Source organism: Prunus persica, chromosome G4 (genome assembly GCF_000346465.2).
Source record: "Prunus persica cultivar Lovell chromosome G4, Prunus_persica_NCBIv2, whole genome shotgun sequence".
NCBI lineage: Eukaryota > Viridiplantae > Streptophyta > Magnoliopsida > Rosales > Rosaceae > Prunus > Prunus persica.
Window position 1 is genome coordinate 21307165 of NC_034012.1, and position 26765 is coordinate 21333929.

A 26765-nucleotide genomic window follows, 5' to 3' on the forward strand; every position below is an offset into this window, starting at 1 on the left:
GCCAACGCAAGGCAAGCCACGCCATCCCAAGCTTCCAATAGCCTCACTTTCTCGAAATGCCTTGAATGTGGAGCAATGCCAAGGCCAAGCCAAGGCACGACATGCCAAGGCAAGGCATGTCAAGGCCAAGGCACGACATGTCAAGGCAAGGCATGTCAAGGCCAAGGCATGCCAAGGCCACGACATGCCAACGCAAGGCAAGGCTCAATAAAAGTTGCAATAATATCACATAAACTCTCTGCCTATTTAGCTATAAATAAAAAATAAATAAATAAATAGATAAAGCAATTGAATACAAATAGGCCAAAATTAAAATTGACACAATATTAGATTTTGAATTCAAAACAATTAAACTACAAAAGAACTGTTTGCACCTTTTTTCTTTCAAGTATTTGAAACCAAAGTAATTATATACTACACAGATTTGCGAAAATGCAACAATTGAATATTCAAATCAAATTTATCTTCATAAAAGGAAAACTTAGTTGTCTGTTGACCAATAATGCTTTATCCCTCATAATGCATTAAACCACATAAATATAGTGTATAAAAACCCAACGTTAAAAGTAATTAAATGCTAATTAACAACAAAATTTAATGCAGATATGAATATCAATTCAAGACAAAATCATATCAAATCAATTCAAATTAATTTGCAGGTTTTTTTCCAAAATCAAAACAAAGAAGGTTTTAGCACAAAATTTCATTAAGATTCATAACCATGTTAAGGGCAATAATCACCCAAAATTATTAACAAATTTATTGCCAAAATAAATATAGGAATTGAAAACAAGTGTGACCATTAGGCCAAATCTCGAAAATTAATTTCAACAAAAAGTATTTTTGTGTTTTGAAAAAGTATATGCATATGCACATAAAATAGAATAGGCATTTTTTGTATATCAAAATATATGTAATCAAGAAGTCATTTTTTCATGAATTGGCGTTTCTATATTGAATAAAACAACTAACAAACACAATACAAACTCTAATATAAAAAATAAAATAAAAATACAGAGGGACCATGTAAATAACATCAGGAAATAGATTTCCATTTAAATATCCAAAGAAAAGCTTTTGTCGAAAAATTGGCATTAAACCCAATAATAGATTACAAATGACATGCCAAAATCATTAAATTCAATTCAACCTTTCACTTCCAAACAATTCAATTAAAATTAGACCAACGGATTTTAAACACTTAAACAGTTTAACAATGGATGTTTCAACGTAAATTTATTAATGAGTAATAACTAAGCAACTGGTGATGAAGCAATACATGTAACAACCCGATCCTAAATTAATATTTAATTATTAATTTATTCAGGTAAAAGACAATTTTACCCCATAATATTTTAATGGTTTAAAAGTTGACTTTTTATTCTGGAAGGAATTTAGGGATTTCAGTTATACCGTTGTGTACAACACATCGAGATAAGTCCATAGACACGTAGTGGGCTCAAATCCGAGTTGTATCGAGAGAGATACGATCAAAATAGGGGCAAAATTGTAATTTTGCCAATCTCTCTCTCTCTCTCTCTCTCTCTCTCTCTCTCTCTCTCTCTCTCTCTCTCTCTCTCTCTCTCTCTCTCTCTCTCTCTCTCTGTGGTTCGCACAGCAGCCCCTCCCCCCTTTGAAACAGCAGCGACGGTTTTTCCATCTCCACCCTTGCCACACGCCACCGTTTTGGGTGGCACCAGTCCCAAAAGAACTGGGCCACCTCCCTCTTCCCATTCCGACCAACCTCAGCTGCTGGAACTACCGGTGCTGGGCGGAAATTCAAGAAATCCGGGCTGTTTTTGGACAATTTTTGACCGATTTTTCGGAAGCTCATTCAGGTATTTCCAACGGCCAAATTTTGAGATCCAGGTATGCTTTCTCATCCTCTCGAGGTGCTCTAGCTGCTGGTTGTGTTGGATAGGAGACATTTCTGAGTTTTGGAGGGTAAATAAGCGATTGAATATCTGCCAGTTTTCGGTCTCCTATTCCGGCCACTTCCGTCGATTTTTCAGGGTAGGTCCAAGAACAAAAGTGTCTCCAAATGAGGTTTTACACCTAGGGTAGGAAGCTTGGCCCTTAATTTTGAGAATTTTCCGGCGATCGTTATCGCTTTGGGCACCCACTCACTGCCGGCTCGTGGGAGTATAGCAAAGGGGCATTGTATCCCAATGTGATCCTCTAATTGTCACGAGCACATAGGCATGCTTGGATTCCAATTTGGATATCGTTTGAGCCTCGAACGGATTTTGCATATTGTGCGATTTCCTGGTTTGATAGGTTTAAGACCGTTGGACCAAACCCAAATTTATGTATGTTGTACCTTGTATTTCTAGGATTGTATGTGATTCGACGGATTGTGAATCGGAGACCCGGATACTTTGAAATTACGAATCCTATGGTTAAATAACCGTAACTGTCCAATAGTGCGATCGTGATCAATCCGACAGTCCATTTCGAACCAAACTCACAGGACATGGTCATTAAAATATGTGGAACCTATAGAAATTCCCAGAATTGTGATCAGAGGTCGTGGGCCCTGCGGGCCGGTTGACCAAGATTAGGTAGTTTGGACCCTCGGTTGACCATGAGTCTTCCGAGATAGTATATCCTTCCAAAAGTGTTAGAACAACCAGGTAAACGAGTTTTGACCAGGAAGTTGAGTGATTCTGACCCTGTCAGGTTAGAGGATTGTTTTATAGTATTTTATAGAAATTCTTGGATAGTACATCAATAATTGAAGTTATGGAAGTGTATTATCATATGTAATGGTAAACCTAAAGGGTATTGTCGATAATTGGAGATTATGCAATATAGAGGACTGATCTCTGGAAAATTGAGAGGAGAATTTAAGTAAGGCTTGTGAAACAAGAGGAACTTCGAAATAAGTTCAGAATATGGTTTTCAAACCCACTTTAGGAGTAACCCTTAGTTGCCTTTGGAAACGGATTTGTCATTTATGACAATGGCCCACGAGTTTCACGGATGCCTGAACCGTGTGGTGTGAGGAATGCGGCTTGGGTTGACTTGATGTGTAACAACCAGATCCTAAATTAATTTTTAATTATTAATTTATTCTGGTAAAAGACCATTATGCCCCTATAATATTTTAATGGTTTAAAAGTAGACTTTTTGACCGGGAAGGAATTTGTAAATTTCAGTTGTACTGTTGCGTAGAGCACATCGAGATTAGTCCGTAGACACGTAGTGGGCTCAAATTGGAGTTGTAACGAAGAAGTCACGATCAAAATAAGTTCAGTGGAACAACCGTAAATATTTTGAAGTTCAGTTTTAAAACCTAGATTTTCTTCTTCTTCATAAGAAGCTCCACGACCAGCCAACTTCAGACCTTGATTTCTCCCAAAGTCCAGCCACCGTTTCAAGCAAGACCAGTCCCAAACGAACCACCTCACTTCCATCTGTGCTCGATATGTGTAAACAATGGTTGGGAAATGTGGCTTGAGAAAATTACAGCCAAAGCAAATTAGCTTTGGCCTGCTTATGTTTGTTGCAAGTTTGCTGCATATTCAGAAAGGTTGAAAGCCATGGAGCCTTATCAAAGATTGTGAAACCAGTTGCTACTCCAACGGCATGGTGCTGAATCTAGTAACTCACGAATTTTGAACCCAAAACCCTAAAACTAAAAGATAGCTCCTGCCATAAATTTTTGTTTTCTACTGTCAAGATTTCCAACCGGCATGGCTGAGGCTGCTTTTGACGCATTGAGTTAGCCCTGTCTTACTCAGAATGTTCTGCAACTTTTGCCCATGTTTGGAAACAGGCGTAGGGAACATCACATTATGAAGATTATATTTTACTATTCATACAAAATAATTTTAGAAAGCTATAAAAATAATCCCCATTCTTCCTCCAAGTTAAGCAACATATCCTTATTATTCATTAGCACATGAAATATAGGCGTTTGGCTAATCTGGCCTTAAAGTAGAAAACAAAATTCAGGGACAAGTATTGCAAACATTTCTAAGTGCAAGGAAGAAAAACACGGAAAGAAAAGATTTTCTAACTATATGCTAATTACTAATGTCAGTACAAGTAGTTGTAGGATGGATCACACTACTGTTTGAGCTCAAATGCCAATAGGAGAACAAGCAGAAGCAAATTCTTTCTGCTCTTTTGTTCGAAACGATCTTCCATCTTCATGCATTCAAGGGCCCATACCGATGATCTTCTTACCTTTGTTCTGCTTTCCATTTCCTTTCTTGTTCTCTCTGAACACATGGGCACCAGAGCTGCGGTCTCTAGACGGAGCTGCATGTAACAAATGCTTCACATCAAGTACACCATTTCTAAAGCGACCTTCACTTGCTTTCAGAACCCTGTTCTCAGGCCTTTGCTTCTCCATTGATCTTCTAGAACCACCACTGAAATTGCCACCAAAACGTCCAAGAACCATATTCTATCCAGATTGATTATTGAGTTAGTAAAAGTTGACCTTGATTCCCCGTTCAACAAGGGCAATGAAAGAGAATAATCACCTGTTCCAGCAGTTTTTTTTCCCTTTTCTTTTGATTCTTCATTACCACTCTTGCTATACTTAGAGGAAGTCTCTGCTTCTTTGGAGGCTGTTTCAAGGGCAAGCACACATGAATATTTCTGGAAGACATGCAAATGAATATTTCTGGAAACCGGAAAGCAAGCAAATGAATAAATACACAACCATAGTTGAAATAAGCAGTGCTACTTGGAGCTCAGTGTACAACAGAAGGAAACCAATGTCCTATTTCTGTTAATGAGCTGTGTGCTTTACACTGATATTAGCACCATCTGTTTTATTGAACTAAAGTAATAACCTAAACAACGGTATGTCACAGCCAATCACCAGCCCACTGAAAAAGTGATTGGAACCACCACATTAACAGAACAAAACCATCATCATAACAGGCAACGCACTTTAAAAACTAACTGCTATAAGCTACATCAGCCCTCCAATCCACATTAAGCTAAAATGATGGACTATCTCTAAACTCATTAGAACTCAAAGCTTAATATTAATTTCAGGTATGAACTTTTTCCATGGTCAATTATCCAAGCAAGTATTTATACCTTATGATGTACCTTAGCCTTTCAAATCATCGTGGATGGGTTGAATTTAGGAGGAGATGGGTCATCAATAAACTAGCCCGAATAGGATTTACATGCAAAAGATGCTAGAGGATTCAATTGTATCATGATGATTGTGACATGAGATTCTCGATTGAAGGAGGTAATTATCAAACCGGCAAAGGGTACATGACAACAAAGCTTGTAAAGTGTGGAAATAATAGGCACTATGGAAATTCTCCCGCTCACTTATCTTTCCAATAGTGAATCCTTTTCCCTTTCCCACAACAAACCAGAACTCAAAATAAAGCAGTGCATAGCTTGATTGTTACTTTTGAATAAGAAAAGGGCAAAGGTCCATACCTTTCCACCTAGAGAAATCACTTTCCTATTCTCCAACTCCTTCCTTTGCTTCCATGTCATATGAGAAGAACCTGTGATGCAAAAGTTTGACGTGAAAAAGCAGACTAAAACTAGCTTTAACACAACTGAAAAGGCACACATTCAAACATATGAAGTTGTTCTATCATATTACTTATATAATAAGTTCAATGCACAAATCATGAAGATTGATATCTCATTAATACTTTCCTATATATATATATATATAGTGGGCAGATCAATGACACTATGTTTTTTACACAAATTGTATTTACGTATAACTTTATTTCCCAGCTCATGAAATATCTCACACACAACCTAATATGGTTGAATCCAATTTCCCCACATCCTAATTAAGCAAGGTGTAGCAGGTTATTATAAATCAAGACATATTTTACTCATCACATCATGGCTTTTCTACTGTAAGACCTCTTCCTAAGAATCTTCCAAAATATAAATATGATTTTGCAGATATTGACACATTCTCTCAAGAAGGAAAACTTTAGCAATACTATCTATTGTTTCACAAAGATATAAACAAAAATACCTCTTCACTTCCTCGTAATAATAAATACCAACAATTAGTATAGATGATTACGAGAAAAAACCTCCATGATAACAGGTGAACTGGTAAATAGCACCCCTTCATACTGTAAATAAATCTTGATCATTCATAGGGTAAAGGAGTTTTCCCTCATGCTTTAAATTTTGGTAACACTATATCCATTTTGAACTGAACAACGACGCAATTGCAGTTTTCTCAACTAACTATTTACTAGAATATAACCATGCCTCAAGTTTAATAGTGGCACCTCAAAGGTTCCAAATCTTCACTGCACCTTGATACCAATGAGACCATGGATTTCAGAATCCAAATTCAGTTGTTAATGAACCCTAATTAGACAGGACTGTACGTAAATTTAGGAGAATCAAGTTCAAACTCATGAAATATCCCTCCAACCTTTAGAATTCTAGTGCATCTAACCATGTATGACATATTCCATAACCTCTTGATTAATAGCTCTTATGAAACATCTTTGGTGCACTCTAACTCTCCAACTAGAGCATCTCGAATCTAGTCAATTTTTTGATTTGTAGTTTGATTAAACTAAGACTTTATGTCCATCAAATGCCATGATATACTTGCAAATCAAGAATGCAATCCTGGACATGCAACAGAACTTGATTAAGCAAGAAACTAGCTCCGTATTCACATGGTTAAGAGACTGTTGCCATATAAGCAAACATATACTTCACTCTGTTAAGTGTCAATGCTGATTTCCTGATTCAATGACAATCTCAAATAAGCTCGAAATACAATCCATTCACTTCTAACACATATCCATAATCACAGCACAGAGAACATAAGTTCATCAAGAAGTTTGAAAATGATTTCAAGATACAGCTGACAATCTAAAACTGGTGCAATGTACTTTTTGACACTACAGTTTCTTAAGTAATTCAGGTCATCCAAGCCCGAAACTGACCAACATAATCACTATATGCCAATCCTTTACAAACTAGCATGTCTGCGTCATGTAGGACCAACCTAGTTTCATTCATCCTTAAGCTATTCATTACAACTAATTTCTCATATTATGCTGGTTGAATTTACAAGAAGGAAGATGCAAAATAATCAGTTTAGAATAATTAATTCAAATTTTTTATCAGTTTTCACAATATACTTCATATTATCTGTTATCAGCAAGAATCACAAAATTAAGAGCATAGTAAAAGAAACAGAGCTACCAATAGGGTTACAGGTGCTTTTTTCGGTTGATAACCTTCCATTAAAACAACAAAAGAAATTGGATGAACCATGAATGTGAAAAACAAGGGACAAATACACATACCCAAAAGCTCAATCTGTTTCGAAATCTTCCTCATGTCCATTTTTTGGATCTCGGTGGCAATTTCTTGGTTATCAGTGTCCATGTTTTGGTCCTTCCTATCCATTTGTCTCGTAGAGGGTCTCCCTTTGTTTCTTCCCTTATGCATTTTTTGGACTTCTTCGAACAATTTGAAGGAACAAAGTATTGCACAATTTTGTAAAACCCAATAACCTGCCAGGGAGAAACACAGCCCTCAGAGGTTAACCTTCACATTTCGTTTTCTGAACGGAAAACCACAAATTAAAATTAAAATTAAATTAAATACCTCATCCACTTTACCAGCCTACAGGATGAAGCACGGATTTGAAATAAATAAATAGAAAAAAAAACCTCAACCACTTCCACCAAACAAACCACGGAAGGTGAAGCACAATTTTAACATTTTTATTTTAAAAAATGAAAGATGACAGAATGTGATTCCACTCTGTATATTTTGATCAAAATACAACAATCAAACATACAGAAAAAAAAACAAAACAAAAAACAAACAACCCCAGGCAACTAATAGGAAGATAAGAAAATCATTAGGAAAGAGAGGGAGTGCAGGGGAACAAAAGTGAATGCCAAAATCACCTACCCAAGAAAAACTTTAAAGTTAAAATCTCTAAAAAAAAAAAGAAAAAAAAGAAGAAGAAGCTTTTGTTGCAATAATATTTGACACACCAGATAACCATACAGAAATAAGTACATATAAAGTACAGAAAGAAAGAGACAACCCTAATCATTTGAAAAGGAATCCGGTCTTGCATCGAGTAGAGGAAGGATTCAATTTTTAAAAAAAAGATCAAACACCAAAATAACCCCTAGGAAAGAACACTTACAATCAATCCAATCTCTCAACAGAAGAGAGTCACACTGAGCAATACAAATGTATTTCTCTATGATAAAACGTCACCTTATCTACTCTAGGACAATAAATTAAACTAACCTTCCAGCCTACAAGCTCCTGTTTTGATTTGAATAAACAAATACAAATAAATAAAGAATTGCAAGAACAACAATCTATTAGGGTGTCAAATACTGAAAAGGGCACTGCAATTTGCACCAACTATTTTCATTACTCAAATATTGTCTTGTTTTCAGAGAGCACAAACGTAAGAACTAACAAGCGAAAATTCTATTAATGTTCCTATTTTTCTGGATTCAAAACAATAGATATAACTATACTTCTGCAATACACACCAAAAAAAAAAAAACAAAAAAAAAAAGAAGAAAAAGAGATGAAATACAGGAACGAGCTTACTTACAATTAGAAGCTGAGCTGGGCTGAGCTGAGCTGAGCTAGAGCTATTCGGAACGCTAAAGAGAAAAGAGAAACAAAGATTGAGGTCAGGGCGCTGAAGCAGACTTCAATTTTGTTTCAGGAAATTTGGTGTTTTGGGGAAAAAGATGCCCAATATGGCGTTGCTGTAGGATAAAAATTAAAAATTAAAAAAGCAAACGACGCCGTCTTTAGTAGGGGTGGGCACAGTCCGGTTTGGACCAGTTTTCTTAAAAGAATGGAACCTGAACCGAAAATGAAGACCAGTTCGGTTTGGACCGGTTTTGCTAAAAATTCATACGTAAATCCTAACCAACCCAGACCTGTCCGGTTCCGATTCGGTTCTTGCGGTTCCGGTTTGGGCCTGAGCCCAAAATTTTATTTTATAATTTTTTTACAGACCTGCCCAAAATGTTATTATATTACTGACCTACCCCAAATTTGAACTTCCAACAAGCTTTCAACCCATCAAAATGAATCCAACTTCAACAAAATATAAATTACAATTCAAATTCAATCCAACTTCAGTAAAATAAGTTCCAAAATAAATTACAACCCAAATTCAATCCAACTTCATTAAACAATCCAATTAAACATTTTATAATCCAACTAAACAAAACAAAACACATTATACAATCCAATTAAACATTATCATGGCAAACAAGCAACTGCACTTCATATACAAAGACCAAGTTCATATATGCAGCAATTAAATTTTGAGTTAACAGAAATATTATACAAAGACCAAGTTCAAATCTGAAATTTGCATTCATGGCAAACAAGCAACTGCACTTCATATAATTTCACTTCACAGGAAATATTTTCAACATATGGAGCCACGACACTGTTTATGTTTTTGCTCCTATTGTTTCTTTCTGGTATGGTATTTTAATATTTATTTAATATTACAATGGGAATGTTTCGATGACAAAGTAATATTTGGTCAATCAAATATTATAAATTCCATTTTGTAGAAGCAAGTCTAAAGTCAAATTTCATATTATTAATTTCATTATACAACCAATTAGTTATTGACTTAGAGATTCTTTTCCCGAAAACACAAGCCAATTAATCAATATGAATCAATTTGATAAATTTCTAGGGCTGCCATTTTATTTTAATCAAACCTAAATCAATTTGAAAAACACCCTAAATCAATTTGAACCACAACCCCAAATCAATTTGAAAAACACCCTGGGCAAACAACAGACAACAACAAAGCCAAGAACCACAAGCCAGATTCAAAATATATAATCATGTGCTTAAACCCTCCTCATCTTTTCTCAGAATCGCAAACCAATTGACAAATGATCTGTGATTTGAACAATGCAACTGTCTGGATCACAATATATGAATCAAATTAAGAAAGCCTTCAATTCAGTGTAGTTTGTACAGCAGCCACTATGCCCACCACTACCCACAGCTTCAATTCAATATAATAATGCCTACAACTTCATAACAAAGAAACTCAAAAACTCAAATAGTTTATGGCGAATCATACCTGACAGGGAGAGAGAGAGCTAAATAAAATGAAGAGGTGGCTGCGAACTGCTGTGCTGGATCTGCGAATTGCAGACAGAGTTAGCCAGAGATTCGAAGGGGGAAAAGAAAAAAAACAAGAGACAATCTGACCTGTGACGGCGGCGACTGAGAGAGGTGGTGGCTCAGAGAGAAGCGGAGGCTGAGAGAGGCGCTGGCTGAGATAGGCGCGGTTGAGAGAGAGGTTTGCCTGAGAGGAGATTTTCCTGAGAGAGCGCTTCCGCGGCGTGACGTGGATACGGGAGAAGGAGGATGGCTGAGAGAGAGGTTTCGGCGGCTGAAGGAGAGAGGAACGAAATTGGAGAAGGAAGAAAGAAAAAACCTAATTGGGCTATAATTTTTAGCAACACTCAAATTTGGTCTTTGAAAAAAGCGGCTTATTCTTATTATTACATTAAATCATCCAAAACCCTATTTCAAACCCTAAACCCAGTCCCCTGCCTGAGACATTACTCTCTCTCTCTCAAGTTCTCAACCCCTCAAAACTTGTTCACTCATTAAAAATGGCGGACGAAGATTACAACGACGTGGATATGGGGTTCTCTCTCTGCCTCCCTTTTTAAACTGTGGTGGTTTTTGTGTTTTGTGTATATGAATTTGACTGCAGATATGAAGATGAGCCACCAGAGCCAGAAATTGAAGTGAGCTTTTCTTTTCGTTTTGTTAGTTTGCTGTATCTTAATATGGAAGAGAGTTTTTGAAGAAGAATAATGGAATAATGGACAGGAAGGTGCAGAGGAGGATGTGTTTGACCATGTTATTTTGCTGCTTACAAAATCTGGTCCTTGCATATCGGATTTTTTATTATTGCTTTCTTAAATACTCATTTGAACAGTTTGAATAAGAGGTAAAAATGAAGGAGGACTAGAGCTTATGGGGTGATTCTATCTTAAAACAAAAGTGTGAATAATGCTGTTTGTTTCACAAATACTAATGACCTTGTTGACTATCTCACGGTCTCACCTATATTATAGAGGTTCCCAGCAAGGTGTCCGGTAAAGGCAGTCCAGATAGCGAGGCCCTATTGAATTTAATTTTGATTATTAAATTACTTTGATACTCTATTGAATGTTTCGGGGTTTTTTATGAGGTTTTGGGATTGGGCTTGTTTTAAAAAATCGATGGCAGTTTTGTAATTTATAAGAAGCTAAAAAAGTCTATTTGTTATATATAGGATTTCCTTATTGGGCATATAGCAGTGAATCTCTCTAAAAAAATTCTTCTTTTAAAAGTGGCATCAATTTGTATCCATAAGTGCCGCGCCAATAAAGAGCGGTTAACTCGAAAGCAGAAAAGAAACTATAACGAGAATCCTGTGATATCCCTACATTCCATATATCAAAACTTGACTCTACAAGAAACAGAGAAAGGTAAGATTAGGAACTAATTGTTGAAAACATGCTGGTTGCGTACCCAGGAAATTAATATCATTAACCAGAGAGAGAATAAACGCTAGGAAGGTCTTTTTCCATTTTGACGTAGCTGAAGAAGTATTTGTGAATAATCTTCAATCTATTAAATTCAGATGACAGGCCCATTACAGACCAAATTTAAGAGCAATTGCTTCAACCTCTGAAAGAGTAAAAACCAATTGCCGTCGATCCTGAAACACGAACATGACCAAACAAATTTCTAAACACGCACTAGCTTTCCAGCAGTTAAAAACTGAGCTGTGAAAATTAAGTTTCCAAAAAGGAGGATCAGGGATTTTTCATTTAATGTTATACAAGGTGGTGGGATGGTTCCCTTTTTTTCCTTAGATTTTAAGGTAAAGGAGTTATGATGATTCCAAAAGTCCAGTAAAAATTGTTTTGTATGGAGAAGACAATTTGACATCATGTAATATGGAGGAAAAAAATATACCGGTTTCGTTGAACCCAAATTTGCCAGCAAACAGAGTTTTTTTTCACAATCAGGTGAGGTAGACTCTTAATAAACAATATTAATGCCTACAAGAATATTTAGCTTAAGAAAGGGTGAAAATTGAGAACAGATTTGTTGGGCAAAATGTCACTCCAAACAGAGATGATTAAAAAGTTCATCACTTTGATTACAGATGGGAGACGTCTGATGTCCATGAAATTGGCTAACTTTTTCTGTAGTATTTAGCCAATCTGTAGAAACAGCGGTACAGCCAATTTTCAAATATAAAAGGAAAAACAATGAAAGAGAAAAGAGACTGCTACAAAATCTTCCCATAATGTATAGTGACACATGTACACATTTCATTGCCATCATGTTCAAAGTAACATTTTAGATTCAAGGAAATCATGCCAGTCTGGTGCTCAACCAAATGCTGCAATGAGGAAACCCTTATAAATGCTCATGAACTTGGCCACGAACGCTGGAAAATAAAATAAAAATCGCTGGTGAGAAACACCATTAGAGATCCATGACTTCTTCTTATAATGCATCATTTATGAGCACAAGCCAAAGAGGAAGCTGTAATTCCATAAACTAAATAAAATATGATGACCAGAAAAATAACTTCACACAAACTATTATAGATTCATGTGAAGAAAAAAGCGAAAAGACATGACAAGTGTGAAGAAGAAAGGAGAAAGAAAAAGAAAATTGCGAAAAATGATCATGTCGTATCCCAGTATCCATCGCGTTCGGAGTGTACGTTAGTCCATATCAAAAAGTCGAAGTAGCCAAAAGTCAAGAAATAATAATACTCCATTGGTGGACATCTTTGCAACAGCTTGAGGGGAGTGTTGGCTGGGACCTATTTTGATCACATGTTTTACTTTATGATTGTGTTTTATTAGCCTATATTAAAATTTGACTTCCAGGTGTATTTTTGTCTTAGTTGTGTAAACATATCAAATGTACGGCGAGCATTTACAGGATTGATAAGTGAGGATATGAAGACTCCGGCTTCAAGATGAAATTGCATCTAAGATGAAATGAGACCGCCAAGTTGGGAGCACACAGCATCATCATGGAAAGTAGTAGTACAAAACAACACTAGAGACGCATATGAAAGAAGTTGGGGTTCCACCCCAAAACCAATTGGCAATGGGGGGAGTAACCCAACTCCTTATAAGCCATTGCTAGGTTTCTCAACTTTCCAATGTGAGACTCTTTACCTTCACATTCTCACACGCCCCGCATGTGTGGCGAATGGTCAAGCCTAACACGTGGACAACACATTTTGGGTGATGTGGAGCACGTGTGGCCGTTGGGCTTTCACACATGGGCAACCCACTCTGATACCATGAAAGAAGTTGAGGTTCCACCCCAAAACCATGGTCAGGAAATTGGGGGTTAACGCACCCAATGGGCTGACGCATATAAACCTCCTCATTTAGATAGTCGTGGAGGAAAGCATTCTGAACGTCCAACTGACGAACGGGGCATTGAAATTGAACAGATAAGGCCAAGATAAGATGGATGGTGGAATGATTCACAACTGGGCTAAATGTCTCGCCATAATCCAACCCTTCTTGCTGATGAAAACCATTAGCCACTAAACGGGCTTTGTAACATTGAACAGAGCCATCGGAATTGTGTTTGATGCAAAACACCCACTTATTCGGCAAGACATTCAAGGTGGGCTTTGGAGGAACCAGCACCCAAGTACCGGCTTGTTGAAGAGCATTAAATTCTTCGCCCATAGCGGTGCGCCATTCCTGAAATTTATTAGCCTGACTGAAACAAGTGGGCTCAACAATATCATTAGTAGAGGCTAAGAAAGCATGATTTGAATATTTAGGATTGGGCTTACGAACACCAGTTTTAGCACGAGTCACCATAGAATGAGTAGTAGAAGGTCTTACCCGAGAAGTAGCCGAAGGTGATGAGTGTCTTGAGGAACTTGGTAAAACAGGTTCAGGGTCAGGAGAGGGAAAAGTGAGGACGGTCCTATGTGGGGTGCGACGGTAAACTTGGAGAGAACTAGGTGGGGAGTGTTGGATTGTTTGGGAGGCAACGGCTATGGGATTAGATGTGGTATTGGGCAAGGGAGAAGATAAGTGTGGGCTGGAGGGTATGTGGGTTGGCAAGGGTGAGGATGGGTTGGGAGAGATGGGCGTGACAATTTGGTGGCCATGGGGTTGTGAGGCAGCCAGCTGGTTGGGAAGAGACCCAAAAATTTGTAAAGGTGGTGCAAAATCCGTAGAAGAGGGAGAAGAAATTGGGGCATGAGGGCCCTTGGTCTCTTGAAAGGGGAAGCAATGTTCATCAAAAATAACATGGCGTGATAAAAAGACTCTGTTAGTGGTCAAGTTTAAACAACGATAACCTTGATGATATAATGAGTAGCCCAGAAAGACACACTTAACAGATCGTAAGTGAAGTTTATTAGTATTGTAAGGACGAAGATATGGAAAACATGCACACCCAAAAAATTTAAGAAAAGCAAAGTTAGGTTCTTTATGAAGAAGAATTTGATACGGAGACTGCAGACCAAAAACTTTACACTACTACAAAAAAGCAAAAAGACGACGGTAAATCACCGTCGTGTATTCGGTTTTTCAATGGTCGTGGAATCCACCGTCATCTTTTCCCTCATAAACCACGACGCTAAATCACCGTCGTTGTTAAAATATACAACGTCATCAACAAATACAAAACGACATCTTTGTACTGCAAAAAGATCTAAAAAAGCAGTCGAGGATGAGAATAGACGACCAACTCTCTAAAAAAACGGTCGTTAAAAAGGAAAAATATGACACATATTAACAGAACAAGGCCGCAAGATAGACATACAACGACGAAAATTAAAATAAGACGCCGTTAAATATCATTTTCACGACAATAAAAAATATGACGTCTTTAAATACATTAGAAGACGACGTTATTGATACCTACTACGTCGCCTATATAAAAACAGCCGTCGTAAAATAAATTTTCCACTTCGATTTTTCTATAAAAGATGATGTGGAAATAGTTGTCAGTGTCATTATTTACGACGTATGTATTTATAGAGTAGACGTTGAACAATGAAACAACGTCGGTTACAAATATATGAGAGTCGTATTACAAAATTTATACGTCCTATTTTCATAAACAAACAACGACGATAAATATTAGACGTTGTTAAATAAAACAACGTCGAAAACAAATAAAAACAGACGTGTTAAGTCTGCTAAAGTTCTAAAAAATAGTCGAGGATGAGAATAAACGACCAACTCAAACAAATCACCGTCGTTAAAAGGGAAAAATATGACACATATTAAAAGAACAAGGCCGCAAGATAGACATACAACGACGACAACTAAAACACTACGCCGTTAAATATAATTTTTACAACAAGAAAAAATATGACGTCTTTAAATACATGAGAAGACGACGTTATTGAAATCTACTACGTCTCTTATTTACAAACAACCGTCGTGAAATAAATTTTCCACTTCGATTTTTCTAAAAAAGATGACGTGGAAATAGTTGTCAGTGTCATTATTTACGACGTATGTATTTATATAGTTGACGTTGAAATGCGAAACGACGTCGGTGGCATTTATATAGTCGACGTTGTATTTATATGTATTCATTACTCACGACGCACTTATTAATATAGACGACGTTGAACTTCTAAACAACGTCGGTTCCAAATAAATGAGAGCCGTATTACAGAACATATAGACGGCGTTGATTATGATGAGAGCCGTATTACAAATAACGTCGTTTAATTGATATTAGACGGCGGTTATAATGAATTACCGTCGGAATTCATTTCGTTCCTCTTCGTTTATAAAAGAACTTGCGACGTGGAAAATGTATGATGACGTCGTATTTTTTAACGTTCAGATTATATATCTCGTTTTTTAGACGTCGGTATTATGGGATTGGAGTCGTGTTATTTTGAATTACATGGCGGTTCTTAATCCTTCCCCGACGTGATATCCTGAATAATTGCTTCACAATAGCGTCGTGGTTCTTCATTGTTACGTTGCTTTAAGACGTCGGTAAATATGCTGAATAACTGGTTCACAATAACGTCGTGTTTTATTTGAACGTAGAAAGTGAAGAAATCACATTACAATATATTACAAAATTAATGTCATACACTGCCAATTACATAAGCATCATTCAATCCATATATCTTCACACCCATCTCGAATATTTTGACCACCTAACTCACCCACCAGTTCATCAAATGTGTCAACATTTGGCATCCCTCTAGTAAATGGCTCACACTCAATTATCACATCACCTAAGACTTCATCACCAATAACATCATTATATTCTCTATTAGGCATTGATAACACTACCGACCAACCACGATGCATCGGGTCGTCAACAAAAAATATTTGTTTGACTTGAGAAGCCAAAACAAATTGGTCATTCCTATGTCCAATTTTACTCAAATCTACAAGGGTAAATCCAAGTTCGTCGACTACAAGACCAGAACTATCTATCCAATCACACCTAAAGACTGGGATTGTAAACTTTTGGTAGTCAAGGTCCCAAATTTCTTGAATGACACCATAGAAACCCATATTTGAGAGAATTGGGTTTTTATCCTTGGCACTAGCAACTTGCATGGTATGTGCAAGTAAATAAACTCCACTATTTTGAGTTGTACGCACATCATCTTGTGCCTTGATATTGAATTTAATACCTTTAATAAGATAGCTCCTATATAATGGCACTGCCATGTTTGGACCAGCTGCTAGCCACCTTAAATTTTCTGATACGCCATGATTGTCTTCCTCAAGTTCACTTTGAACCTGCAAATTAATCATATCTTAATTCAATCTAACATAGAAATAAGAAGAAAATTAAAAGAGAAATATGTTATTCAACAACATATACCTTGAAGCGTAGCCATTGAATGAAAGTGCTATTGTGCTTATCCTGCAGCCACTTTGTTCTCTTTCTAAATTTTGGATAAGCAGTCTTGATGTGGATCATATGTTGCCTACAGGACACGAAAAATTCAAGCATTACGGTCCCAAATATAGAAGATAAACATAAGAAATAATTTAAAATGGAAACTTAAAGAATAAAACTCATACGTACTCGATATAAGGTAGGACTTCCTCCGTATTCTCCAAGACATATAGATGTGCTTGATTCAACAGGTCCTGATCAACTACGCTCATTGTGCAACCTGATAATGGCTTTGAAACTCCCATCTTTTGGCTTGAAGGCACTCCAACTGTACTAACATCAGATAAATGCTGAGTACAAAACTCTACCGCTTCTTCAGCTATATACCGCTCAGCAATGCAACCTTCGGGATGAGTACGATTCTGAACATACCCCTTCAGCACTTTCATATATCTTTCAAACGGATACATCCACCTAAAATATATTGGCCCACATAGACGAACTTCTCTGACAAGATGTACTACTAGATGAACCATGATATCAAAGAATGAAGGGGGAAAGTATATCTCAAGCAAACACAGAGTAACTACTACATCTTCTTCCAACTTATCTAGCTTGGAAACATCAACAGTCTTTGCACATATAGCATTGAAGAAGAAGCACAAACGAGTTATTGCATACCTTGCAGGCTTCTCCAAAACAGAACGAATTGCCACAGGGAGCAATTGTTGCATTAAGGTATGACAATCATGTGATTTAAGGCCAAGAAGTCTTGAATCTTGTAAAGATACAAGATTTTTAATATTTGAAGAATAACCTTCAGGGACCTTCATACCATAGAAAGAATTGCAAACCTCTCTCTTCTCTGCTCTTGACAAATTCCAAGGCCCAGGAGGCAAACGAGTACGTCTTTCTCCATACTCGGGTTGCAAATCAGTTTTGACCCCCATGTTCAATAAATCTAATCGAGCAGCAATCCCATCTTTATTTTTTCCAGGGATCTCCAGCAATGTACCAATGATACTATCGCAAACATTCTTCTCAATGTGCATAACATCTAGGGCATGCCTCACAGGAAGGTATTTCCAATACTCGAGATCAAAGAATATTGATTTCTTCTTCCAACAAACTCTGTCACCATTTTCAACCATATGCAGCACTTCTTCTCCGGTTAATGGCTCGGGAGGTATGCCATATTCAGGTTTCCCATTAAAAGCTGCATGTTGCCTCCTATATGGATGATTGATTGGTAACCATTTTCTATGCCCAATGTAACAAATTTTGTGGCCATTTTTCAACCTGTGACTAGGTGTATCATCGCCGCATATTGGACAAGCTTTATATCCTTTAACAACACAACCAGATAAGTTTCCATAGGCGGGGAAATCATTAATTGTCCACATTAATGCAGCTCTGAGTGTAAAGTATTCTCCATTATGTGCATCATACACTCCTCTAATCCCATCCCACAAAGATTTTAAATCATCAATCAAAGGCTCCAAGTAGACGTCTATATCATTTCCGGGTTGTTTAGGACCGGAAATCAATAAGGTTAACATCATGAACTTTCGTTTCATGCACAGCCATGGAGGGAGATTATATGTAACTAAGATAACCGGCCAACAACTATATCTGCTACTTAGAGAACTGTGGGGATTGAATCCATCAGATGAAAGAGCCAATCTCAAGTTTCTCGGCTCATTACCAAACTCAGGCCATTTATCATCAAGAAGTTTCCAAGACGGGGAATCCGCCAGATGAGACATCTGACCGTCAATTGATTTTCTAGCAGCATGCCAAGTCAAACTCTTAGCTGTCTCATGTGATTGAAACATCCTTTTAAACCTTGGAATTGGAGGAAAATACCACACCACCTTCGCTGGCACACCCTCTTTCAAGATTGAATCTTTGCCTTCCTTCCACCTTGAGATACCACAAGTAGGACAATTAGTTGAATCCTCATACTCCTTCCTATACAAGATGCAATCATTGGGGCATGCGTGCATTTTCTCATAACTCAGCCCCAATGCACACAAAGTCTTTTTAGCCTCATACATAGAGGTTGGTATTGTATTTCCTTCTGGAAGCAAATCGCCTTGAAGTATCAATAATTCTGTAAAACAGACATCACTCATCCCATGTTTTGCCTTCAAATTATACAACTTCACTAATGCCGATAACTTCGTGTACTTTCTACAACCAGGGTACACTGGTTGATCTCCATCCCCAATCACATTGGCAAACTCATACGGATCGGAACCAAAATCACCAAAATCATTATCATCCATATCAATTTCTTCAGACACAAAACTGTACCTACTATGGCCATCTTCTTCAACATTTCTACTAGCATTAGTAGTTGCTTCCCAAGGTTCTCCGTGAAATGTCCAATTCTTATAGCTTTGGTCAATTCCATTAAAGTATAAGTGATCCCTTATAATTCCAACCCCAAACAACTTCAAATTAACACATTTAACACATGGACAACGGATATGTGTTGTAGTTAGAAGATTTTCTACAGCAAAGTTCAAAAATGCTTCCACCCCAAACTCATATGCCTTCGATCTTCTATCCGAGTGCATCCATGACTTATCCATCTCCGACACTATAACCTATTATCTATAATAAAGTGAAAATACAGGCAATGACCATCACTATAGCAGATTATGCAAAGATCTAATAGCAAGTAATACACAACAGAGACGACGGGTTTTAAACAAAAACAGACGTATTTGGCATATATAGACGACGGATTTTCAACAGACGTCGTCTAATATAAGTAATACAAACGACGGTTTATGAAAAAACCGTCGTTGTATTACTACAACGACGATTTTTTCATAAACCGTCGTGTAATCGTCGTCGTATGCCTAAAAAGGCATCGTGTCTCAGTTTATTTTCAAGAACCCAAAACCCATTAAGAACACAACATATATATGAAACCAAGCAAGAAACCAACATATACATGAAACCAAGCATGAAAACAATAAATCCATTCCCAATTCAACATAACATAGGGTGATTAAAAGATCCGACAAAATTAAATCCATTCCCAATTCAACATAACAGATAATGTAATCCATGAACCCATTAAACAGAAAATCCATGAACCCATACCTATAAGCACATTATTAACAGATCGCAAAGCATATACCTAAAACCCTTTAACAAAACAACCTAATATCATTCAATGAATTTACAAGGGGAAGATAGGGTTTGTACTTACAGGTTGGACGAGCTCACAGATTCGACGGAGCCTGGAGAGTGCAACTTTTAATTAGAGCAGAAGTGAGAGAGCGAAATGTTATGTTGCGCGAAATCTGAAAATTTTAGGGTTCAGGGTTAGAAGTATAAGAATAAGAGCCAAATCTAAAAAATTTAGGGCGCGCGAAAATTTTTAGAGAGCGCGCTCTTTAAAACGTCGAAAGAAAAACCATGGCGAAAGTTCTACAAGAACCGACGTAAATGTAATATTCCACGACGGAAACACTGAACGTAACGCCGTTTATTTTGACGCTTCATTTTTCGGATTAATTTTAAATTTATTTTGAATATTTTGATATAAAGACGACTAAAAAACCACGTCGGGGTTAAGAAATTGAAAACGTTGTAAATTATAATAGACGACTTACATATTAAAATGACGTCGTTTAAAGTGAAAACCATGTCGGATATTTTATTGCACGACGTAACATACCACCGTCGTTAAAAATTAATACCCTAAACCCTTAAAACTAAATTATATAATTTTAAAAATTAAGTTTATAAAAGGGTTTATAAAAGGGTTTATGGTTTTACAGCCTAATATATACCCTAGACTACCCAAAAATTATACTTTAAAAATAAACCCCAATAAATAAAACCCTAGACTCTAAACCCTAAACCATAAAACTAGAAGTGATTTTATGACTCATCAAAACAATTTTGTTTTGGATGGTCATTTTAAATTTTTGTTATTCAAAATGAATTTTTTCAAGGTTTAGGGGGAAGAAAATATATCAATGACTTCATAGGAGTTGACTTTGCATTTTTCTGATTTATTTTAAATTTATTTTGAATATTTTGATATAAAAATAATAAAATATTCTTATCACAACAACAAACCACGTCGGTGTTAATAAATTGTAGACGTTGTAAATTGTAATAGACGACTAAGTTGTTAAAATGACGTCGTTTAAATGAGAAACCATGGCGGATATTTAACTATCCGACGTAAAATATATATTCCACGACTTAACCGCTGTCGTTACAAAGTACTACCCTGAACCCTTAAGAAATTGAAGACGTTGTAAACCATAAACGACTCAATTGTTCAAAGAACGTCGTCTAAATATCCTTTTACGTCGGATTTGTTTAAAACGAAACAACAAAAAACGACGGTTTTTGACTTTATTAGGTCGTTGGAAAAGTATTACACGTCGGTTACGCAATTTGTATGTTAGTTTTTTTTTTAATTTAAGAAAACCTCAACAAATTTTTACATTATATATTATAGACAAAATTTGTACATTATACATAAATATCAAGTGTTCAATAATTCCCCTATTCCAGGTGAAGGCAAACAAACTCTGCCCATTCATTCCGGACTTCATCAATTGCTTCTTGGGGGTATGGCGCTTCCTGTTTTCCCTTGGCATACTGCATAAACAATGACTATTAGGGTTTATAAATAAAAAGAAATTCAATCACAGACGACGATATTTTTCATAACCGACGTAGTATATCTATTCAACGACGGTAATTTTACATGACCGTCGTTGATAATACAAAAAACGACGTAAAATGTATGAAGGTAATTTCTTCTTACCTTCTTCTCAAACGCCAAGGAAGGATCCATGATGATGTCCCTCATGAAGCGCATCACATAATACCCGCATTCGACACTGCTGGGTTGCTTTGGTGTGCCTGACAGAGTTTTCCAAATTACTGCCTTACGGCCTGATCTGGCTATGTGAGAATTATAAATTTTTATAGCACTGTTCACGATGTTTTTGGCCTCTTCATCGACCACACGATTTCCTGGCAGAGGATCCAGAAAATAGACGGTTTCCCTCTTTGCTCTCACAATCAGCAAGATCCAATGACGGCTGCACAAAATTAATATAAAAACGACGGTTATTTACAAAAACGACGTATTATAATATTTCACACGACGAAATAAAGTAGCAATCGACGACATTATATATTTATCACGACGATAAATAACTACCGACGTGGTTAGTAGTTTCAAACGACTCAATAAAATAAAACACCGATGTGGTTAGTTTATACGCTGTCATTTATTGAAAATCATAAAAACAAAATCCTGTTAAGGAGACTAACCCTGGATTGTAAGGCATCATGAAAATCTGTTCACCGTCAGTCCTCTGAAGTCGAGCTGCTACCAGTCGTGATCTGTCAGCTATTGTGCCAAAGTTGGCACTAACTGTAGCAGGGTCGATAAAGCCAACCATGCTGCACATATTTGCTTGTTTCAAAAGATCGTGTAAGTACCTAAATATATAAAATAATATAAACAAGTCAGCACAAAAAAACACACGACGGTTATGTATAACAAAACGACGTATTATAAAATTTCACACGACGTACTGAAATAGACAACGACGTTATAATATATTTATCATGACGGTACATACTAACGACGTGGTTAGTTAGTTAAGACGACGCAATAAATAAACCAACGACGTATTATTTTAGAATGACAAACCTCATATATACAGCAATGACAGTAGCTCCTATTTCTTCCATGCCTGTAAATTGTGTAATATCTTCAGGCAGGAGGAAGGTATCGCGTTCTAGACCAAACACCTCCTTATCAATTGTAAAGTTCAGGGTCTTATCCTGAGGCACGAGTGTCGTTTCCACATAACGACAAAGGGATTTTAAAGAAGATGGCGCCTCCATATTTGAATAATCAACAACTTTAATAACCTGTTTAAAGAAATAAAAAAAATGACGTGGTAATTCAATAAAAACGACGGTTTAAGGAATAAAACGTCGTCTGAAAAGAATTTAAACGACGGTGAAAAAACCGTCGTGGTGAATAATTTATTACGTCTTAGAAAAAAATTCCGCCGTCTAAGTTGTAAACAAACGACGGTTTAAAGAAAAATATTGACGTCTGAAATTTTGAAAAACAAATAAAAAAGGCAAAGTTATGTGAACATACCTGGTCGTCATGCTTTTCTTCATCTTCTTTCTCCTTTTCATCTTGTTTTTCTTCTTTCTTCTCTTCATCTATTACGTCGGGAATGACTAACACCGTCGTCTAAAAACCACAAAGTTTTAAAAATAACGACGTTTAATGGCGTGTAAAACAAGTAAACTAAATACGACGTGGTATTGAAATACAAACGACGATTTATTTTTAAAATCGTGGTGGTATGTATTTCAAACGACGGTTTTATTAATAATAACAACATCTAATAGTTTTTAAAAAAACAGAGAATTCAAAGTTCAGATATGTTACCTTTTCTTCCTGATGTTTCCCATTTTTGGCAGTATCATCCTCAAAATTTAGGGATCTCACATCACCTACAGAGCAGCTTGCTTTGTCAGACATTGGATTTTTGGGACTTTGGCTAATTCTTGGTTTAAGCATGCTTGGATCAAAATTGGGAATTAATTGGGAAAGCTGACTCAGGAAATGCTCCCTCTCAGCCTCTACCAATTGTTTGGTTCTAGCCTCCATCCTTAAAGCCTCTTCCCTTGCCTGAGCTTCCATCTTTTTATTCTCTTCTTGAAGGAGAACTCTTAAACTGTCCTTTAAACGGTCGTCAAAGCTCATCCTCTGTGGTTTGGGTAAATTGAAATATTGCCTTGGGGAAATCCCAGCACCTACCCCTCTCACTCTGCCTGGATGCTCGGGGCCCAAAGCCATGGTCAGCACATCATTGCTGCCAGATACAGTGACTTTGCCTTCCGAGACTTGTTTTTGCAATTCATCCTAAAACAAAGATATATAAAAAAGTAAGAACAAAAAACACACGACGGTTATTTATATACAAACGACGTATTATATAATTTCAGATGACGCAGTAACATATAAACCGACGTTATTATAATTTATCACGACGGTAGTTATACCGACGTGGTTAGTTTTTTAAAACGACGAAATGAATAAACCACCGACGTCTTATGCTTTATTTACAGATAACAGAGGGATGATTCAATATTCACACCTTTAACGACCTTGTTTAAAACATTTCGACGTAGTAATTTAATACAAACGACGCGAAAATGAACCACCGACATCTTATGCTATAATTACAGAAAACAGAGTAGTGATTCCTGATTTAGACCTTTAACGACGTTTTTTAAAAAATTTCGACGTGGTAATATCATTCACACGACGCAAAATATAACATAAGACGTAATAAGAATTATTCACAGTTTAATAAAAATTTAAAACAGAGTGAGTAGGCTTACAATTAATTTTGCTTTCTCTGCCACCTTTGGATCCGGGATGTTACCATGTTTGTCCTGTCTAGCTCTCTTCCATAAGGTAGATCGATCAATTTCTACCCCAGGCATGGTTTCCTCCAATTGATCCCCCAAACCAGCATATCCTTTTCGAGACAATCGATGATTGTACTCAAGTTTCTCCCTAATCTGTGCATGTTGAGAATGCACAGACTCAAAATCTTTGGATAACCTTGAAGCTACAAAGGCATCCCATTGTGCTTTCTCTATGAATTTATATGTTTCAGGGGGTTGGCTTAATCTCTCCCTGTCATTGGTGTATGGAAGGATATAATGCCTCGTTAGTGTAGACTTGAAATCCTTCCATTTCTTGGCAGCAGAAGCTAACACAGAGTTCTTGCCCCCTTGACCTACCACAAAAGCAATGTCAACTGCTTCCCAAATCTGCTCCTTTATATCCTTGGGGATTTGAGCCCATTTCATGTCCACAAGTGGAACTCTGGAGCGTGCCAACACACCAATGTAGGACTGCATCTCACTATGTGCTTGGCCAATTCCTTTCCCCCTTTTATTGTACTCAACAATTGGCCTGAGTTTCTGAAGTTTTCTCTTCACAACACGAGGCATTGGGCTCATACCTCGACCAGACTTTGAATCATCAGAGATTGTTGTCGTGCTGGTTGGTTCTGTCTCAGCAGATGATGAAGCAAACTTCATCTTCTTCGAAGACTTCTCTTGAGGAGTTACCATTCCAAGCTCCTTACCTCCATTTTTCTTGGAGCCAGAGTCCTTACTTTGGTCTTGAGAAACCATTTTTACAGACAAAACTGCAAGTGAAAATATTTCAGGAAAAGATTAAGAACACAAACGACGGTTATTAATAAAATACGACGTATGATATGATTTTAAACGACGCAATGAAATAATCTCAGACGTAATAAATGTTTAAAACCAAGGTAATTAAACAACGACGAAATAATATAAAATAAGACGTAATAATAACTTATTACGTCGATATTTACCGGACGACGTGATAATTAACTATAAACGACGAAATATTTATATAACGTCGTGGTATTGATGTTCACACGACGTCAATAGTAATATACCGTCGTCTATATAAGGATCCAAAACCCTTCTTTCTTTCTCTGTGAATGTTTGATTGCAGATTTGATTTTTCTGAACCATGGTTTTTGTTTTCTAATTTGATAAAATACAAGGCCAAGAAAGAAAGTTTTGGAATCTTATATAGACGACGGTATTTTAATATGACGTCGTGGTATTAACATTCACACGACGTAAAACAATAAGATACTGTCGTCTATATTAGATACCAACCCTACTTTCTTTTTCTTTATATTTTATCAAATTAGGGAAAAACAAAAACCATTGTTCAGAGAAATCAAACCTGCAATTAAACAAGCAAATAAAAAAAAGACTATAATTTTAAAAACAACTTTGTCAATTTTCAGACGACGCTAGAACGACTGACGAACCATCGTGGTCTACATATTTAACCACGTAAATAAGAAGCTACCGTCGTCTTATTTAGTTGAGGTAGTTGTCTTCAAAGTTGGAAACTTTCCCTCTTTGTCTGTATATTTTATCGAACTTGGAAAGAAGTAAAATGATTTTGGCCAGAAAAAAGGTAAAAAGATTTTTCAAACAAAAAACGTATGAGCATGCAAAACAGCAACCAAAATAGTGAAAATGAAAGCTTACCTTTTGCGTGCAATGAAAGCAAGAGGAAGACGATGTTTAAGTTCAGAGACGACGAAGAAGACGAGAGGAAGACGATGAGATACTCTGACAGTGCTCTGACAAGGAAAAAAGTCTAAAAGTTTTCTCTGGGAGATTGAAATTTTAATCGGGTTTGGAAACAGTGCATGTGTAAGTCAGGTAGACGAAAAGTTGCTTACATATAAAACCATTTCAAAAAAATAATACGGCGGTTACATATAACTACGACGTATAAATTACAAAATACGACGGTACATTTAACTTCGGACGTGGTAAATAAATACGACAGTAGTGTTGTAGGTACCGTCGTAGTAAACTCAAAAATTAAAGTACATAAGTAATAACTTGCGTCATGGTAGATTATTTAACACGTCGTTTTTATTAATGTACCGACGTGGATTTCTGTAATATACGTCGGTCATACCGACGTTGATTTTACAATTTAAACGGCGGTTTTTTTGTAAGGACCGCCGTTGGTTTTAAAAATTTATTCTATAAATTTGTTGCTTTCATTCATTTTCGGTTTACATTTAGGGTTCCAAGTTCTTCCTCTCTTAGAGACACTGTCTCTCACATCTCAAAGACAATAATTTGGATGTCTTTCTCAAAGAGAAATTGAGCTTACTCGCATCAAATCTATGTCCACAAGAAGAAGCTTGTCAACTAGCCTTCTCACTTCCTTGATCAAGCCT

At 36.7% G+C, this 26765-nt stretch overlaps 2 protein-coding genes across 8 annotated transcripts in view; both read right to left on the reverse strand.

Annotated features, from left to right (window-relative positions):
• On the reverse strand, window positions 3832-10922 carry LOC18779655. Of its 7 annotated transcripts, none has more exons than XM_020562170.1 (7): window positions 10225-10922; window positions 10094-10140; window positions 8579-8630; window positions 7293-7502; window positions 5422-5492; window positions 4494-4580; window positions 3832-4414 (listed from the first exon to the last, which is right to left on the reverse strand). In XM_020562170.1, exons 4-7 carry the CDS (start codon window positions 7435-7437, stop codon window positions 4163-4165), a joined length of 555 nt encoding a protein of 184 aa, XP_020417759.1. In that variant the 5' UTR covers window positions 7438-7502; window positions 8579-8630; window positions 10094-10140; window positions 10225-10922; the 3' UTR covers window positions 3832-4162. The 7 variants fall into 7 exon arrangements, with proteins under 7 accessions (XP_020417759.1, XP_020417758.1, XP_020417757.1 ...); XM_020562169.1 differs by having other exon boundaries at window positions 10094-10143; XM_020562168.1 differs by having other exon boundaries at window positions 10094-10148.
• Window positions 12270-26765, reverse strand: part of LOC109948707 (replication factor C subunit 3-like) — a 31420-nt gene continuing 16924 nt past the window's right edge. Inside the window, exon 10 of the mRNA XM_020562407.1 lies at window positions 12270-12475. Coding sequence (XP_020417996.1) covers window positions 12417-12475 — 59 coding nt within the window. The 3' untranslated portion in view covers window positions 12270-12416. The remainder of the gene's footprint in view (window positions 12476-26765) is intronic.